The sequence below is a fragment of the Colossoma macropomum genome, unplaced genomic scaffold (assembly GCF_904425465.1).
Source record: "Colossoma macropomum unplaced genomic scaffold, Colossoma_macropomum, whole genome shotgun sequence".
NCBI lineage: Eukaryota > Metazoa > Chordata > Actinopteri > Characiformes > Serrasalmidae > Colossoma > Colossoma macropomum.
The window spans coordinates 102,501-123,035 of record NW_023494789.1 but is presented as its reverse complement, the minus strand read 5'-3'; the positions used below and the strand labels follow the sequence as shown (position 1 = coordinate 123,035).

Here is a 20,535-nt window from a genome sequence, read left to right as displayed (position 1 = left end):
AGAGGAAAATTTTATTGTTCAAATATTGTTCTTTTATGGCTCAGCAGACGTAATGGAGAAACAAATAGCACCAGACAGAATGAGACATAAGATAGAGGAGAGATAAAGGAGAGATGAAGGAGGGATGAGGGAGGGATGAAGGAGGGATGAGAGCTCAGCTGCAGATGAAGACGAGGGTTAACATGGGCTGTTTTTTCAGAGGAATAATCTGAGCAGCAGCCGACTGAAGCTAACACTCCTCTTTTCTTTCAGTCTGATCTCTTTGTGTTAGGAGGCTGTTTTAAGGAGAGCACTTTGAGATTTTCCTTCCTGTTGAAATGTGTGAAGATGGACGGTGTGTGTGTGTGTGTGTGTGTGTGTGTGTGTGTGTGAGTGAGTTACCTGGCCCCGACTATCAGCTGGTTTCTGCTGAGGTCCACAGTGAGCTGAGAGTAATCACTCACTCCGGATATCGAAAAGGACGAGAGCCAGGGACTCAGAGCTACAGAGAGAGAGAGAGAGAAAGGAGAGATAGAAAACAAAAAGGAAAGGGAAGAGAACAGAGAGGAGAGAACAAAGAAGAGAATCTGTTTAACAAAATGATATTTGACACTTTAAACACTTTTAGCACAACATCAAACGAACAGTAGCTCTTTGTGTGGAGAAAAGCCTGGAGACGAATCCAGCACCACACAGAGGAAACATCAGTCTGTCAGCCTGATTTTCTTACAGAGCTTTCAGTGAACTTGTGTTCATTAAAGGAATCATAAATCCAGGAGTGTAAAAACATCCTAACTGAAAACCTTCTGACATTTCTCAAACAATATAGATTTATAAAGTATGGGATTCCCTCCCTTCCTTCCTTCTTTTGTGCCTCCCTTCCTTCCTCCCCTGAAAATATCTTTGTCTTTACCATGAAATGTTTATGTAAACAACAGCAACAACAATAATAATAATAACAACAACAACAATACAGAATCTACACAATCTATATATGAACAGCTCAGCCTCATCGATTCATATTGAGGTTATAAGGAGTGTTTCACTGCTTTCAGAATGAGTCCTGATCAATCAGGGCAGCCAATCATTTTTTTTTGCATACACAGAAATCATAAGTAGATATTAGCAAAAGAATAAAATGCAAGAACAAAGTAAAATATGGGGCTTGTAATGCATTCCTGACTCAACTCATCTGTTAATTGGCAGGTTCAGTGGGTGTGTTTGAGTAGAAATCAGCAAACAGTGATGGTCACCAGCAGCAGAGTTACACCAGCCGTCCAGCACCAGAGTTAACCCCCTCTGTTGTAAACAAAGCCTAGATTTCTGTGTGAGGCAGCGGCGCAGAGGAGGTGTGAAGCTGAAATATGACCGATGCTAATATGGGAGCTTTACTTGGGCTTGTTTTGGAGCACAAAGCATAAAAATACATATTTCCTCGAGTCAATGCTGAAGAAAAACTCCTTACCCACAGGATATGATGGAGTATTTGTTTATAATGCTAGAATATTTATTTATAATGTCAGTTCCCTCAGGACCGATGTATTCTGGGGTTATTTCTACAGTTCATTTTATAGTAGTAAAAAACAATCATATGCAGGAGTGTGACGTTACTGACACTAAAAATTAGGATGGAAATCACAGAGATTCTCTGAAATAATTACTTTAGCCCGTCTCCCCAAAACCGATCCTGTCTCAATGAGACTCAACACCACACTTTACTGCAGCTGTTCCTGCTGTGCGGACAGAACTCTGGGTGAAAAGTCCAGAAGGCGCCTACAATACAGCACTGGCCTACTGTTCACACTTGTCCAGTCCAGATGGACACAGTGTCCAGCTATTTAAACTCCAACGTCTGTCCAGCAGCTGTTCTGGCCTCAGTCAGACCCAGACAGATTCACAGAGAACAGACTGGACACGGCTGGAGCTCAGCTGGCAATGCAAGGTAATAAAGGGATTCAAATGAAAGACAGAGATGGACACAGGGAGGAAGAGACTGAGCTTCTGTTTGAACACTGATATGAGAGCACAGCAGTTTATCTGTACATCCTCAAAGATATTCAGCCTCAGTTTAAGTTTAAGGGCCCTACATTATTTTTCCCGAGGTCCAATTATAACTTTCATGTGGGTTTAACTCACTGTACACCGATCCACTCAGGGCCTGTCTGGACACTTCATGGAGTTTTGCTTAAATCACATATTTTTTTAGAATTTTCAAAGTTTGGTGAATCAGGTTATTAATTATTTCTAAATGTTGAGTCGGAGTGCTTATAGAACGACTGACCTCAGCATAATATTTCACTTTAGATCAGCTGATTGGATGTTAATAAACGTCTATGGTAGGTTTATTTACTAAGGCTGTACTGATATCATATACAGTCAGGTACAAAAGTTTGGGCACCCCAGTCAGATTACACGTTTTGTTTGTTTTCTAGGTGAAAATGAGGAGTTTAATTTCAAAATGCTGCATATCCATTTGGAACAGTTTTGGATATAAAGAGTTTTTGAAAAGAATAACAACTGACATATAATGGAAAACACATTGTTATTTTTCTAATAAAGGTGGTTATAATCATAATATAGTGCTGATATTTCTTGTACATGTGAAGCCCAACAACATATATAAAGAAAAAAAAGAAAAATCTTCAAAACAGTCTATAATGCAGACTGGAACAAAACTCCTCAATAATGTACACATTCTCTACAGTCTAATATATGTGTAATATTTCATTTTAGAACTTTAACATCTTTACAGAGAACAAACAAATATGAAAACTGTGATTTTTCTGCAATTGTTTAGTTATTTATTATGTGTTAAAGTCATATAAACAGTAATTGTGTGTTAAAATGTGCAGAAATGTTTTTATATGACTGAACTTGCTCTCAGAATGGGGGAACACAGGAAGAGAGAGAGAGAGAGAGAGAGAGAGAGAGAAAGGGGGGGGGCATGTAGCGTTTCTCTGTCTGACCTGAGTGGGATGTAACTGGATGCTCTTTCCTGCTGCACTGTTTGGAGCGGGAGGGCAGTGGGTCGGGGTCCGAGGTCATGGAGAGGGGAGGATTCTGAGACATAATGAGCGGCAGGGAGAGGAGGAGGAAGATTAAGGGGCCAGGAGAACGCAGGGGCAAAGCAGGCATGGTTACCATGGCAACCACACCCTCACCTCAACACGGTGGACAACACACAGCTGGAGGAGAAAAGAGAGGAAAAGTTACAGTTAGGCAGCAACACAAACTCTGAGAACTCTTTATTTGTTATTTAAATCGCCTGGAAGTCACTTTTATTCTTGCTAGAGATTTTCTAGAGCTTTTATAACTGTCTGTCTGTCTGTGTGTGTGTGTGTGTGTGTGTGTGTGTGTGTGTGTGTGTGTGTGTGCACTGCAGTGGTGAACTGTCATATCAGAGCTAGAAGGCCTAGAGTGACATTCCTCTCACTAAATTAGCACCACGCATTTTAAATTGAAAACATTCCACTCTCACTTCCTAATTATATGTAAGGCCTTCTGTCCAAATTTCCTATCTCTACTACTAAATTGTGAAGGACCTATTTCCACTGGCCAATTCAAGATTTTAACCCTTTTGTTTCCAAGCAAAATTTAACAATAAAATAAAAGTATTACTACAATACTCACAGAGTTTAACTGCAACTAATGTGAAGATTATATGAAATAAAAATTAGCTTAAATTTACTGACATTTCCTCTGAAGGCCCTGGGGGGCCCTATGACGCACTGTCCTCACATCTGAGTAGCACTGAGTTGTCTGGGCAACATCACCTCTTGGTCACACACACTCTGCACTGACCAGCTTCACATTCTCACTGACAGCATCATCGCCAGACCGATCAAAACCATCCACTTCAACAAGTTATTAGCTTAGTACCATTCATTCATTCATTATTTCATTCATTCATTCATTATTTCATTCATTCATTCATAATTTCATTCATTCATTTACCAAATTCTAACTGCCAGATATCTGGCCAAACTGCAGAGACTGCTGAAGCAATGCAAAGACAGACTGACGGAAAATTCTGAGCTCTCCCACTTTCATCCACTTTCTTCAACCAATACAACCATCTCCAGCTGTAGATGTGCATGTATAGCTTGACAAACATTATAATGCCTTATATCAACTATCTGACTGGTTGATGCTCGGCTCATTTGATAAAGTTCGTCCAGCATGAGAGAACCAAGACAGCGAGGAGTGCATCAGCTGTGGTTGCTATGTTGGTTATCTGTGTACTGCTGTGTCTTGCTGTGTCTCGAAAAACAATTCAAAGGACAAAGGAAAAAGGACATCTACCATTTAGACGCCACTGTTTTCAGGACGGATATCCTGCTACGAATTGAAGCACTTCCCACTTAAAACATCCCTGTAAAATTATGTCATACAGTAAAACCACATAACCAAGTCTATGCAGGTATGTAGGTTACACAAAACTGACTGGTGAAGTATAATCTTCGGTTCCTTGTTAACTACTTTGTCCTTTGTAGCTCCAATCAAAAAATAAAGATGTAAACTGCAGAGACCAAACAAGTCTTTGCCAAACTAGGTACAAATGTAGCTCTAGTAAGACCCTTAGCAACATCCAGGAAACGAACAAACAAACAAACAGTAATGCTGTAAAGAGCAGCCATGCAGAGACACGAAACTAATGTGGCTTTTCATTAAAGCCAACAACTCTTATCCAAACAAAGTTTATTCAATTACAGGCAGTGAATTTATTAAGTGTACAATATATAGCACAGCTGTTGTGGAAATCAATAGCTCTCTGTAGAGCTCAGGCCACAGTGCTTTTAGCTAAAGGCTGATGATCCCAGTTGGTGGTGACAGCACAGCAGGAACCTGGTAACACACACACACACTGTTATTTATACAGCGTCAGAATGTGGAGTCACATATACAGACAGGTTAAAGAAAAAAAGAAAAACCTCAACAAATGAGAAACATAACGAGGAAAGATGCTTCCAGACAGACGCTGTGGGGTACAATTAAGCAATTAACATCCTATCGTGCTCCCGGCTCTAAGCAGATCCGGCTGACTTCGATTTTGAAGCAAGATGGCAAAAGAAGATCTAAGTAATTTTGAAAGAGGGTTCATGTTTGATTCTGTATTGAGGGGTTGTGTTTGATTTTGTATTGAGGGGTTGTGTTTGATTCTGTATTGAGGGGTTGTGTTAGATTCTGTATTGTGGTGTTGTGTTAGATTCTGTATTGAGGTGTTGTGTTAGATTCTGTATTGTGGTGTTGTGTTTGATTCTGTATTGTGGTGTTGTGTTAGATTCTGTATTGAGGGGTTGTGTTAGATTCTGTATTGAGGTGTTGTGTTAGATTCTGTATTGAGGGGTTGTGTTAGATTCTGTATTGTGGTGTTGTGTTTGATTCTGTATTGTGGGGTTGTGTTTGATTCTGTATTGTGGTGTTGTGTTAGATTCTGTATTGAGGGGTTGTGTTTGATTCTGTATTGTGGTGTTGTGTTAGATTCTGTATTGAGGGGTTGTGTTTGATTCTGTATTGAGGGGTTGTGTTTGATTCTGTATTGAGGGGTTGTGTTAGATTCTGTATTGAGGGGTTGTGTTAGATTCTGTATTGAGGTGTTGTGTTTGATTCTGTATTGTGGTGTTGTGTTAGATTCTGTATTGAGGTGTTGTGTTAGATTCTGTATTGAGGGGTTGTGTTTGATTCTGTATTGAGGGGTTGTGTTTGATTCTGTATTGTGGTGTTGTGTTAGATTCTGTATTGAGGGGTTGTGTTTGATTCTGTATTGTGGTGTTGTGTTAGATTCTGTATTGAGGGGTTGTGTTTGATTCTGTATTGAGGGGTTGTGTTTGATTCTGTATTGTGGTGTTGTGTTAGATTCTGTATTGAGGGGTTGTGTTTGATTCTGTATTGTGGTGTTGTGTTTGATTTTGTATTGAGGGGTTGTGTTAGATTCTGTATTGTGGTGTTGTGTTTGATTCTGTATTGAGGTGTTGTGTTAGATTCTGTATTGTGGTGTTGTGTTTGATTCTGTATTGAGGGGTTGTGTTTGATTCTGTATTGAGGGGTTGTGTTTGATTCTGTATTGTGGTGTTGTGTTTGATTTTGTATTGAGGGGTTGTATTAGATTCTGTATTGTGGGGTTGTGTTAGATTCTGTATTGTGGGGTTGTGTTTGATTCTGTATTGAGGGGTTGTGTTTGATTCTTTATTGAGGGGTTGTGTTAGATTCTGTATTGTGGTGTTGTGTTAGATTCTGTATTGTGGGGTTGTGTTAGATTCTGTATTGTGGGGTTGTGTTTGATTCTGTATTGTGGTGTTGTGTTTGATTCTGTATTGAGGGGTTGTGTTTGATTCTGTATTGTGGTGTTGTGTTAGATTCTGTATTGAGGGGTTGTGTTTGATTCTGTATTGTGGTGTTGTGTTTGATTCTGTATTGAGGGGTTGTGTTAGATTCTGTATTGTGGTGTTGTGTTTGATTCTGTATTGTGGTGTTGTGTTTGATTCTGTATTGAGGGGTTGTGTTAGATTCTGTATTGTGGTGTTGTGTTTGATTCTGTATTGTGGTGTTGTGTTAGATTCTGTATTGAGGGGTTGTGTTTGATTCTGTATTGTGGTGTTGTGTTTGATTCTGTATTGAGGGGTTGTGTTAGATTCTGTATTGTGGTGTTGTGTTTGATTCTGTATTGTGGTGTTGTGTTTGATTCTGTATTGTGGGGTTGTGTTTGATTCTGTATTGAAGGGTTGTGTTAGATTCTGTATTGAGGGGTTGTGTTTGATTCTGTATTGTGGTGTTGTGTTTGATTCTGTATTGAGGGGTTGTGTTAGATTCTGTATTGAGGGGTTGTGTTAGATTTTGTATTGAGGGGTTGTGTTTGATTCTGTATTGAGGGGTTGTGTTTGATTCTGTATTGAGGGGTTGTGTTAGATTCTGTATTGAGGGGTTGTGTTTGATTCTGTATTGAGGGGTTGTGTTAGATTTTGTATTGAGGGGTTGTGTTTGATTCTGTATTGAGGGGTTGTGTTAGATTCTGTACTGAGGGGTTGTGTTAGATTCTGTATTGTGGTGTTGTGTTTAATTCTGTATTGAGGTGTTGTGTTTGATTCTGTATTGAGGTGTTGTGTTAGATTCTGTATTGTGGGGTTGTGTTTGATTCTGTATTGAGGTGTTGTGTTTGATTCTGTATTGTGGTGTTGTGTTTAATTCTGTATTGTGGTGTTGTGTTTAATTCTGTATTGAGGGGTTGTGTTAGATTCTGTATTGTGGGGTTGTGTTTGATTCTGTATTGTGGGGTTGTGTTAGATTCTGTATTGTGGTGTTGTGTTTGATTCTGTATTGTGGGGTTGTGTTAGATTCTGTATTGTGGGGTTGTGTTAGATTCTGTATTGTGGGGTTGTGTTAGATTCTGTATTGTGGGGTTGTGTTAGATTCTGTATTGTGGGGTTGTGTTTGATTCTGTATTGAGGTGTTGTATTAGATCCAGGACTTTGTGATTCTTAGGTCAGCTTCACTCAGTATAATCAGGACGTCTGCTCTGATATAATTCTAATAGCTTCATCCTCCGTTTGGGAGAAAGGACATTTTACAGCTCCGTTTCTGTAGCTAATCAACATTCACTGTCGAACAGCGGCGTAACTGGACATATAAGACCTGGCAGACACCAAAACTGGGAGAAGGAAATAAACTAAAACAATCAAAGAAAGAAGCTGCTGGTGTTCTCAGAAGAGTGGAGACCTCAACATCACTGAACATGTACGGGTTTGTTACATGGACGGTGAGAAGAAGAAAACTTGTAAGACTGAAATTTGGAGGTGTGGAAAAACATCCCTGCAGAAATCTTTGAAAAACTATAAAGCAAGACTGTCGAAAAGCATGGAAATTAAAAGTTTTTTTAAAAATATGCTTTTGTATGTTTGTTTGTTTTTTCCTGATGTTGAAAAATTACTATTTATATTTATACTATTTATATTAAATAAATAATAATAACTGGTCTCTGACTTTTGTATAGTACTATACACAAGTGCCTACAGTGCTGCTTGAAATTTTGTGAATTCATCATCATATTGTTTTCATCCATTTATGGAACCAAGTGATCCAACATTAAATGTCTTTGTTGGCAAAAGTATGTGAACCTTAAGAATTCTCCGTTTGGCACAGGTGATAATAATTAGGGTCAGGAAGTTCAGTCAGTTGGATGACAATCAGGTGTGAGTGTGGCGAAGTCTGCCCCTGAGTCTTCACCATCAAAGTCTGGTCATTACCACCCACATTTCTGCCTGTTTGAACTTTCCTAAAGATAACCTGGATGAGCCAAAAGACTAATTAAATAATGTCTTGTTGACAGAAAAGGCAAAAAATAGATTTTTATGGCTCAAATGTGAAATGTTATGTTTGGAACAAACCGAACCTTACATTTCAGCATGAGAACCTCATCCCAAATTTGAAACATGGTGGTGGCAGTATCACAGTTTGGAGCTGTTTTGTGGCTATTAGATCAGGACAGATTGCCATCATTTGATGAAGCTATGAATTTTGGATAGTATCAAGAAATTTTACAGGAGAATTTTCAGGCATCCATCCATAAACTGAACCTTAACAGAATGTGGGTCCTGCAGAAAAACAATGACTCTAAAAACACCACTTAGTCTACAAAGAATGTTTGAAGCAGAAGAAATGTTGCATTTTGAAGTGACTTCAGCAGAATCCAGCAGAAATGTTGAGGCAGAACCTAAGATGTGGCATTCCTGCATGAAAACGCCTCACCACCATAACAGAGCCGAGGGAGTCCTCAACAACTGAATGAAAAAATGTATACCTTTTTGTGTTATTTGTTAAAGTGGGTTCTCTTTATTTATTGTTATGAGTTAAAGGAAGATCTGATCATATTTATGGTCACATTTATGTGCAAATCCACAAACTTTCGTGCAGCAGTGAATATATAATAATAATAATATATACCATATTTATGTATGAATGTACATGTAAAAAGAACTTTCAAAAGTTAACCCTAAACTCAATAACCAAAAAGAAACACGCACACACACACACAACACACACACAACACACACTCTACACCCCGTCCTGCTGCTGCTCTTTTCTCCACACACTCTCCTCCTCAGTATGTCTAATTCAGTGTAAAGCTGAAAGTGGACCAAATACCCTGAATCCCTCTTAACACCTCTAAGACCCCTAACACCCTGAACGCCTCAGTGCACAGACACACACCCCATTCACACTGCTCCTTTCAGCCTCGTCCAGAGGGAAGGAGATGGGAGGATGAGGGAGAAGAGGGAGGAAAAGAGAGAGCGGGGGAGAGTTAGAGTGGTGAAAGGAGAAGATGGCACTGATAAATGCTCTGGAAGGAGTTCAGCTCTAAACAATGCAACGTCTGGGTGGGACGGGGGGCTTTATCCGGCCAATTCGCTACGGAGGGAAACGAAGAGAGGAGAAAAAGAGAACGAATGAATGAGGACATGGATGGATGACAGAAAGAACACACACATACTGTAGATCAGGGGTCATCAAAGAGATCTGACATGGAGCCAAATTCTCGCAGAACAAATCATCACTGTCATAACAAAATGTCTCCAAAATGGTACATTTATTATTAGACGTTCTTAATGTAAGTAAATGTATGAGATTTTATTCCATGTGAGTTTGGACCATTTCTATTGGTCCTTTCATGTGAAATGTTCACACAGTGTAAAGAGCAGCCGGTGTTTTCAAAGTCACTATTTAATTGTCTTCTTTTCTTTACTGTATTCATCCAACGAAGTACGACCCTACAGCGGCGAAAGCAGCTGATTAGCTATTGTACTTCCTAGCAGCTACAAACTGATGACAGAAACAGTTTGAGCTCAAATAAAATAACGTTTCCCACCGCTGTGTTGTAAATGTAAACGTGTTATGATTTAGAAGTTCAGCTGGATTTACAGTTAAACTTTCATGCAATATTAGTTGCTTAAAATCTACATGAAACTAAATTGCGCTTGAGCTGCATCATGTTAATCACTGTGTAACTCACTTACAACTCAGCCACTTCCAAGAGTCTCAACTTCATGAAACAGCCAAACAAAATAAAACAGAAGCTGGAAATAACTGTGATCAGGCGTTTATGTAATAATTGCGACAGGCCTATTCAAAACACATGCTGCAAGATAGCAAGTGAGTACTGGTGTGCATGAATGCAGTTCCAACCTTAAAATATGAACTTTTTCCTCTCAATAACTCTTACTTTCCCAATAAAGGCTTTTGGTGGAGAAAGCATTTGTCCTCATGGAGAGTAGACAAATGTCCCCACAAACACAAAATGCCCATCTTATCACTGACAGAGGAGGACAGGTCCCCACAAAGAGATAAATACAATGTCCTATCTCAGCCCACTAAGAGTCTGAAGTACGTACGTCAATGCAATTTCAGCAATGTGAGGTTTAAATACGTCAACATTTTGAACTGTTTTCACAGGAATTTTTCACTTCCCTCAAACCTCTGAACGTGCTTTACGCTGCACTGTTACCGAGCACAGCCTTTGCAGAGCACATTCCACCTGCGTGAAAAACCTCGAAAAAAAACAATAACAAACTTCAGCTTCAAAGAAGAAAGACTAAGAATCCAAGCTGTTACGTAAACTGTGGAACACAGTGTTCATGTGAGAGTCAGACAAAAACACCACAGCACAATGTAAGAAAAGCAGCATGATTAAGAAGATTAAACTATTATTCTCTCTACGACGAAGGAAAAGTTCTTTCTGCACCAAAACACCCCGAACCTCCGAGCTGACCTGTCCACGCTCCATTCTTTCACACCTCCTGCTGCAAAGTTAGAGAAGCTTCACAGAATATTGGCAAAAATCCTAAATTCTTATCAAAATACAGAAATTAAACTTCTACAGTTTACGGTTAGACATCACTGTCTTTCCTAATCACTTCTCTCCCTCCCTCTCTCTCTCTCTCTCTCTCTCTCTCTCTCTCTCTCTCCTCATCCTTAGCCTTTTCTGCTCTGTTCAAACTAAAAAACCTTTCAGTTTCTTTTCTCTCTTGTAAACTTATCTCTCAACCTTATAACTCCAACCTAATTCTGAACACTTTTCACCACTTTTTTACACTTCTTAACACATTTCCTCTGTCAATGTCCTGCACTGCACTCTCCACTAACTGCTCTGAATGCTGCACTTCTGTGGATCTGTTATACTACCAAGAGTCACAATGTCAAAACTACACACAGTTAGAGTCACAGAAAACACTGAATCTTCAGTTTGAAATACAAAATAAATATAGAGTTAACATACAAAATAAAATAAATACAAAATAAATACAATTTCTAATAACATGCTACACATTTACTTTTAATATTTTTAACCCTTGTGTGTTGTTCAGGTCTGTGGGACCCATTTTCAATGTTTACCAAAAGAAAAAATGATGCGATTTATCATTATTTCAACCTCAGATTTTGGCTTTTGCTCATTTTCTGTGAAGAACATATAAAATAACCCATTTTCAGTGTCTTCACTCTGTTCACCCCTCATTTATATTGTGTTGGGTGAACCTGCGGGGAGTAAAAGTGTGGAGGTGCTGTGCCCTTCACTCTGTTCTCCTCCTACATGGCCTGCTGTGAGTGTGTGTGTGTGTGTGTGTGTGTGTGTGTGTGTACGTGTTTGAATATATGTGGGGGGGGCAACATGGACAGGCTGCTGACTGGCTACAGCTGCTAAAGGAGAACCATACGCTGGACATTTGTGATATTTTAAACATCTGGTATTTTTATATAAATTGTTATGGCTGTATTGATTTAAACAAATGATAATGTGGTGGGTCCAGCAGAGCACTGAGTAACACACACATCAACATCCCACAAGTGCTCCTTTAATGTCGGGAGGGCAATCAATAACACAAGTGTGATATTTCAGAGTAATGATGTCTTCAGTGTTATTCTAAAATATGGAAAATAGTCAAAAACAGAAAGGTCTCTGAGAGGGTGGCTCCAAACTTTTAACTGTAGAAAGAGAGAATGAAAAAGTTGTTGTGGACAAAAAGCTCAAACTCATTCGCACCTCAACAGCAGCCCATTCCCACCTGCTGCACACACTCCTGCCTGAAAGACGAGAGAACAGACTGAGTTATCACTCCGACTGACCTGATACAGATACCCACCCTCGTTCTTGTTCTCTCTCTCTCATTCTCTCTTTCCTCATCACGTCATTCTCTCTTTCCTAATCACTTTTCTCTTTCTCTCTCCTCCTCATCCGTCCATTATTCTGCCCTGTTCAAACTAAAAGAACCCTTTCTGTTCCATTTCTCTCCCCTAATCTCGTCTCTAAACTCCAACCTAATTCTGAACACTTTTCACCACTTCTCTGCACTTCTTAACACATTTCCTCTGTCAATTTCCTGCACTGCACTCTCCACCAGCACTAACAGCTCTGAAGCTTTTTCTGTGGGTTTCTTATACCACCTGTGGATTTTCTGCATTTTGCACTTTTTATGCAGTAATCTTCATTCATTTTTTTCCTTTTGCACAGCAAATTTATCATAGCCAATTTGGCACTTAGCATGTAAAATCCAACAGAACCCATTACCCCTTATAAATCAGAGCTATAGCCAGCATTAAAAAATAGCATGTTCTAATTTTTCTAATTATGCAAAATGCAAAAATATAATATCATGATACTTCAAGAACTTTTCACAATACATGATCTGCCACAATATTTATTTTTCTGACATCTGATAAGTTGGAACAGAGAAAAAAGAACCAGAAGTGCCACATAAAAAAACACTATCAAAAACAAAGAATAACATTATTTATATTTAACATTTTATATGCTGTGCTGCTATAAGTCCAATTAAACAGCAATAATTCTACTCTCTTTCTAATAAAATGTGTAGTGCGTCGGTGATTAGTACTAATTATGTTCATGATATACTCAAACTGACATATTGTGACACAATTTATCATGAAAACAATAAATATCATGTTTCCCATCCTTACATAGGGTCAGCTCTAGATATTTAGTCATGCTTTCTTTTTTCCATTTTAAAAACCATTTTTACTGGGAAATTCTGGAATAATCATGTTGTGACTTATATGCACAGCTTTGGCCCAAAAAAACTGTTATCTTTCTAAATATTTAACATTTTCGTGTCATTTATTAGTGTCTAGGTTGATGTGTAAAGGTCTTAAACAGGCCTTGTTGGTCCTCTGCCCTGCCTGTGGGGGCGCTCTGACCCCCTGGGTTACTCTTTTCAGCGTGATGGAGTTGAGAGCAGTAAATGGGCTTCAGGCCTGACAACCTCTAATCCAGAGAAGAGGATTTAGAGCCTTTTATACAGGATTATGGGCTGAACCGCCAGTTCCTACATGGGGTGCCTGGGCCCCCACTGTTCCTTAAAAGCCAAGTGATCAGACGGGGGTCAAAGTTCAACTCGAGCACAATACGTCTGCTATGAGAGGGAGTGGGAGGGTTTACAGTAGCAATGTTTGGGTTCGCCACAACTATATATATATATATATATATATATATATATATATATTTTGAGTATTTACTGGTGGACCATTACTTCAGCGTCCATTCTTTTTGGGATACTTGCTTTCAGTTTTTCAAGAAAATCTGCAGAGATATTTTTCCAGCTTCCGAAGTTCAGTCTTAGAAGTTGCATTTTCTGCTTCTCACAATCCAAGTTAATCACATTCAGTGATGCTGAGGTTTGGACTCTGGGATGGCTATTCAGTTTTTCTGAGAACATCAGCAGCTTCTTTACAAATGTTCTTCTTTTGTGTCCGTCTCCTTTTCTCAGTGAGGTTCTTCTTGATCAGCTACACATCCTTTCAGACCCACAGCGCTGAGTCGTCTTCTCACAGTGGAAGGATGGACAGAAACACCTGTGGATGTTTTCAGATCTGAAGCAGCTTGATTTTCTCCTCTCTCTCAGAGATGAAAGCTTTAAGTGCTGTTTATCTGATGGGGCAGTTTTGGGGTCTACCAGGTCTTCCAGGTGGTTGCTAGGAGACTCATTTTCTCTCTTTCTTTAAACAACTTTTAAGGACCAGTTTGGGAAACTCCTGCTTTTCACTAACGTTTACTTTTCAGTTTCTTCTGCAAGTGGATTATCTTATTATATCTTCTCAAATATCAATAACTTGTACATATCGGTGGTGTTGACTAGAAAACAAATTATTGAAGGGTGGTCTCTGGCATTTGCACAGTACTGTACCTTACAGATCCACCATAAAGGTGTACAATTACAGACTGAACCCCATCTGTTGTTGCACAATTTGTCAGCCCCCTTTTACCCCAGTCATCATTGACCATCAATGTCAATTACCATCACTCAAAAACGTGCAGTCAAGAGTGGCTCTGTGGTCTGAAACTGACCAATGATGTAGGGTCAGAGGATTATAATACAAACTGTGCATCAACAGATGAGCTAGTCTCTACCTGCCCACCAGCAAGGTGGAGCTACAGGGGAGGGGTTTCTAATGAAGTAGCTGGTAGTGAAAAACATTTAAAATGCTGAGCAACGTCTGAGAAATAGTGAGCGAGAGGGATGAAAGTGAGAGAGGAGAGCAAAATGGAGAAAGAGATAAAAAGTGAGTTGGGGAATGCAGCAGGTCCAGTCATGACCTGTGGGGTTATTACTGAAGTGCTTTAAGCTCATGATTCAGAGAAGCTACCTACAGAAACAGATGAAAACAGCAGCCTAAACGCCAATCCATAACAGATAATTACACACACAGCACAGCTCAGAGCCCACGGCATCAAAGAGACCACAAACTCCAACAACGGCTGCGGTTAATTTACTTCAGAGAGAGAGAGACAGAGAGAGGGAGGGAAAGAGAGAGAGAGAGAGAGAGAGAGAGAGAGAGAGAGAGGGATGTGATAAGCTGCAGGTGTGCTAGCAGTAGACCTATCAAGATGAACTCAGGCAGATGATCAGGAGATGAAAAAAGTCCAGGTAGTATAGCGTCAGACATCAACCGGCTCCAGATGATCAGACGATGCAGAACAATTGCAAAAGAGAAAGAACAAGAGATTAAATCAGAAACTACGCGCGCACACACACACGCGCACACACACACACACACACACACACACACACACACACACACACACACATATACAAACACACACACAGACATACACACATTTTATTTACTGTCCAAAACCACCAGTTAATTACATGCATCTTTTAAGATTTTTATGTAATGGTGATGATGGAAAAACTGGTAAACACTATTATTATTCTTTATTATTTAAAAACACTTTTATGCCCAAACCTTATCTCAAAAGGGTCAGGCATCAGGATGTAAAGACTGTATTTTTTTCCAGTAACTCGCTGTGGGGGAGATTTTAGTGGCATTAAACTCTTAAGATGTCTGTTTTGAGGATGATGCATTTCATATCAAACCACTCTGAATTACTTTGTTTACATCCTAATGATTTAATTAGCTTTGAGAGTCTATGTTTATCAAGAAGTCATAAGCTTCACAGCATTTTTAGTGTCAGTGTTACACCCAGGCTTGGCAAAGCTTTCCTGGTTTGCTAACTTCTATCATTAGTAACACAGTAAAATAATGGCTGAATGAAGAGTTTGAATAATATCACACCATCACTGTAATTATTTAATAGGGCATTTATTACAAACCCAATTCCAAAAAAAGCTGGGACAGTAGGTAAAATATAAATAAAAAAAACAGATGATCTGTAAAGCTCTTTGGGCCTATATTCAATAGAAAACAGTACAAAGACAACTATTTAACTTAACTGTTTCTTGTATATATGCGCTTATTCTAAACTTGATGCCTGCACGTTCCAAAAAAGTTTAGTGTTACATCATCTTTTCTTCTAACAATGTTCAATAATCATTTGAGAACCAAGGACATCAAATGTTGTAGTTGTGAAAAAAGAACATTTTTCCCATTTTTGTTTGATGTAACACTTCAGCTGCTCACCAGTCCTTGGTATCCTCTGTTGTATATTATGCTTCACAATGCGCCTCATTTTTTTACTGGGAGACAGGCAGGCCAGTCTAGCACAAGCACTCTTTTACTATAAAACCACGCTTTTGTAACATATGCAGAATGTGGCTTGGCACTGTCTTACTACAACAAGCAGGGAGATCCCGAAAAAGACATCATTTAGAAGGCAGCATATGTTGCTCCAAAATGCGTATGTACCCTTTAGCATTAATGGTGCTTCACAGATCTGTAAGTGCCACTGGGTAACTTACACATTTTACATACGTGCTTGAAGTTGATAAAACCTAAAATAAATGAAAATTAACTTCATGAAAATGAACTAGAAATTGAACTTTCCTGTTTGGCCTGTAGAACACAACATCCATTAATCCCAAAACCGATTTGAAAGGGTGACTTTATCAGACCACAACACAAAAATCCATTTTGTGTCCATCCATCTCAGTTGAGCGTTAGCCCAGAGAAGTTGGCAGAGTTTTTGCATGTTGTTGATATTTGTTTTCCATTCTGTGTAACAGAGTCTTAACTTGCATTTGTGAATGCAGCAACCGATGGTGTTAATTGACAAGGGTTTTCCGAAGTACTACGAAGCCCATGTGGTTATTTTCATTTCAAAAGCATATCAGTTTTTATGCGGTGCCATCTAAATAAGACGGTGTCATACTTAAAATCATTGCAAAAACTTTTTTGGGTCCTTTATTCTTAAACTGTTGATGCATTTTGGTGGTGAGCCTTGACTTATCCTCACTCATAAAGGACTCGGCCCTCCCTGAATACTCCTTTTATACCCAAGCATGATTGCATGACCTCTTTAAGATGTCTTTTGGAACATTTCGCAACATCTATTGTCTTAAATTGCTCCTGCTCCCACTTTTGTTGGAACATGTTACAGGTCCAAAATTTATAATGAGCATATATTTACAAAAATGATGAGGTTCGCAAGGTAGAAATGAAATATCTGTTCTTTACACTGTTTTCATTTTAACTAAGGTCAGTGTGAATTTGCAAATCACTGCTTTCTGTTTCGTATTTTACCAGCTGTCCCAACTCTTTTTTAACTGGATTTATAGGATTAGGTCTATTCTTGGTTCTTACAATAATAAAATGGACTTGAATACATTATATTTTTATAATTAAAGTCATATCTGCATACAGTATACCACAATATTAGAACAACAATGAGTCCTGATATGAACCTTTCCACCTTAGTAACATTATAGAGTGTTTTTTTTTTTGTTTATAAGTAAATGATGTCAGCTGTTTTTCATAATCAATGTTGATGGCTGATGTACTTTGCAGACTATTTGTTGCAGATCTATTACTGTTTTTAGCTATATGATTAACTTTTTGTCCATTTTTATAGCTAAAAGTATTTCATAGTGTCAGAAACCACATAAGCACGTCTACTAGACGCTACTTAACAACATGGTTTAAACTTTAAAGCAAGCGTGTGATGATTAAGGTAAACAGCTGTAGCGATGCTGATTGGCAGGATATAATCTTTCATTACTTGTTAGCTACATTAACCTCGTAGTTCCAGTGCAAAACTAAAGAAGCAAACTTCAGACCAAACAGGTCTTGGCTGATGAAAAAATGTGCCAAGCTACCCTTTAAAATAACAGTGTATCAGTCTGGAGAAAAACATTCCTGAAAAACTACCTTCTTTGACCCCCCTGTGGCCCCCTGCAGGCCCCAAACTCCCAAATTCCAGCCTGAACAAAAAAGGGTCGCAAAACAACAGATTCAAAATACAGGGGCTCAATGAACTCCATTACCATTCAGACTGACAGACTGAGAGAGAGAGAGCAAAGAGAGAGAGACAGAGAGGGGGCAAAGAGAGAGAGAGAGAGAACAGAAAGAGAGAGAGAGAGAGAGAGAGAGAGAGAGACAGAGAGAGAGAGGGGGGGGGGCAAAGAGAGAGAGAGAGAGAGAACAGAGAGAGAGAGAGAGAGAGAGAGAGACAGAGAGAGAGAGAGAGACAGAGAGAGAGAGGGGGGGGGCAAAGAGAGAGAGAGAGAGAGAACAGAGAGAGAGAGAGAGAGAGAGAGAGAGACAGAGAGAGAGAGAGAGGGGGCAAAGAAAGAGAGAGAGGGGGCAAAGAGAGAGAGAGAGAGAGAAGGGGGAGAGAGAGGGTGCAAAGAGAGAGAGAGAGAGAACAGAGAGAACAGAGAGAACAGAGAGAGAGAGAGATAAGTGGGAGAGGGAGAGGGTGCAACGAGAGAGAGAGAGAGAAGGGGGAGAGAAAGAGGGGGGCAAAAATAGTGAGACTCTTACAGAAAACTCATATATATTTCTCGAGTAGCTAAAACCACGTTTACAAGTGAGCCCCTGATCTACACACTCACACACACTCACACACACACATACACACTCACACACACTCACACACACTCACACACACACACACACACTCACACACACTCACACACACTCACACACACACATACACACTCACACACACTCACACACACTCACACACACACATACACACTCACACACACACATACACACTCACACACACACATACGCACTCACACACACTCACACACACACATACACACTCACACACACACATACACACTCACACACACACATACGCACTCACACACACTCACACTCACACATACACACACACAGCCGGTTAGCGCTGCATTCAGTCTGCACTCTCACTGCATTCAGTTCATTTCATCAAACGCTGCCTTTCAGTCTGAAAGTGTTTCTTTTACCGTTTCCTTTGTGGAAAAGGAGACTGTCACTCCTCCTCTCCTCCCTCTCTCTCCCCTCCCTCTCTCTCTCTCTTTCTCTCACTCTTTCCGTACTTGGTCTCTGCTCCTGCATTTTCTCTCCTTTCTTTCTTCCTTCACTCTCTCTTTCCTCTCTCCTCCCTCTCTGTCTCTCTTATTCCTTCCTCACTCTCTCTCTTTACTTCCTCGCTGTCTCTCTCCCTTCTCTCTCCTCCTTCATTGTCTATCTCTCCCTTCTCTCTCTCTTCTCCCTCACTCTCTCCATTCTTCCTCTCTCTTCTCTTTCACTCTGTCTCTTTCCTCATTTACTCTCTCTCCCTTTTCCCTCTCTGCTCTGTCAATCTTCCTCTCTTTTCCTTCACTCTCAGTATTGCTCTCTACTCCCTCACTGTCTCTCTCTTTTCCTCGCTCTTCCCTCACTTTTTCTACCTCTGTTTCTCTCCTCCTTCCCTTATTTTCTCTCCCTTCTCTCTTTCTATTCCCTAACTCTCTATCTCTCTCCTCACTCACTGTCTCTCTCTCTCTCTTCCCTCACTTAGTGTCCATCTACATCCCCACCCTCTCTCTGTAGTCCTTCTGTTTTTCACTCTTTCCCTCTCTTTCTCTCTCTCTCTCTCTCTCAATCTCTCTCTCTCTCTCTCTCTCTCTCTCTCTCAGCACGTGAATGAAACTGTTTAATTTGGAGCGCTATTGGTCATTGAGTGGTCATCTGCCAAAGTCGAGACAGGAGACCAGACAGAATCTTAAACAGCAGTACAAACAAAACGAATCTTTATCTCCACTCTCCTCCCTCTATTTCCATTCCACTCATCTGCTCTCACACTCTCCTCCTTTATTCCCCACTCATCCGTCCCTGGCTGGACACTCTGCACCACAAAGAAGAACAGATTATTTATGGCTTTTTTATGCAGAGGTGCAGTCCTGTGTGAAAGTCAGAGACCACCTTTAATTCTTTCATTTACAGTCAAAGCAGCCGAGTACGAGTTACTCAGTTTTCAGGAGGTGTTTCTGAGGAGATTAGATATGAAATAATCCACTTGTGTAAAGAACGACAAGGTCAAAGTAGAACAAGTGAAAAAACAGGAGTTTCTGAAAGTGAAATTAAAAAAATAAGATTCAGAGAAAATGTTAGACATCAAAACTGCCCCATCAGATAAACAGCACTTAAAGCTTTCATCTTTGAGAGAGAGGAGAAAATCAAGCTGATCAGATCTGAAAACATTCACAGGTGTTTCTGTCCATCCTTCCACTGTGAGAAGACGACTCAGCGCTATGGGTCTGAAAGGATGTGTAGCTGTCAAGAAGAACCTCACTGAGAAAAAAAACAAGATAAAAAGGAAGAAAATTTGCAAATCGGACAAATAAGCTGTGGGTGTCCACAGAACAATGTACAGAAACTACACTTCCCACAGAGCATCTTTCCTTTGGACGATTCTCAGTATTTAACAGCACAGACACACAAACGTTTGCATGTCTAGGTTTAACAGAGCAGGTAGAGTAAATTATTTTAAGGCTTTTCATTTCTGTCCTTATCAAAACTCATATTAGACCACAAATCAAATGCATTAGTTATGTTAGCAGCATGTAACAGTATTTGTAACTGTATTTGATACAATAATATCGGAGTCATTTCTAAGTAAAAAGGAGATTGTGAAGCTTATGCTATGTAACTAGCTTGAATGTATGATGCAAAATCACACAACGGGCGTGTAGTTCTTGTCTCAAATTAATTTTTTAATTTTCATTTTGAATAAGAACAGAGAGAAAAGCAGAGCAGGTAAGATTTATGTCAGTATTTTGGCACAAAAGATTAGATTTAGTTGTGCCTGATTGAAAAGCTTTTCCTGATTATTCGGTCAAAAAG

General features: G+C 39.6%; 1 protein-coding gene across 1 annotated transcript in view; it reads right to left on the bottom strand.

The window, feature by feature from the left end:
* Positions 1-20,535, bottom strand: part of sema5bb (sema domain, seven thrombospondin repeats (type 1 and type 1-like), transmembrane domain (TM) and short cytoplasmic domain, (semaphorin) 5Bb) — a 94,579-nt gene that overhangs the window by 46,352 nt on the left and 27,692 nt on the right. Inside the window, exons 3-4 of the mRNA XM_036569743.1 lie at positions 2,946-3,164; positions 382-481 (exon numbers count right to left, since the gene is read on the bottom strand). Of these exons, the coding sequence (XP_036425636.1) occupies positions 382-481; positions 2,946-3,123 (278 nt within the window). The 5' untranslated portion in view covers positions 3,124-3,164. The remainder of the gene's footprint in view (positions 1-381; positions 482-2,945; positions 3,165-20,535) is intronic.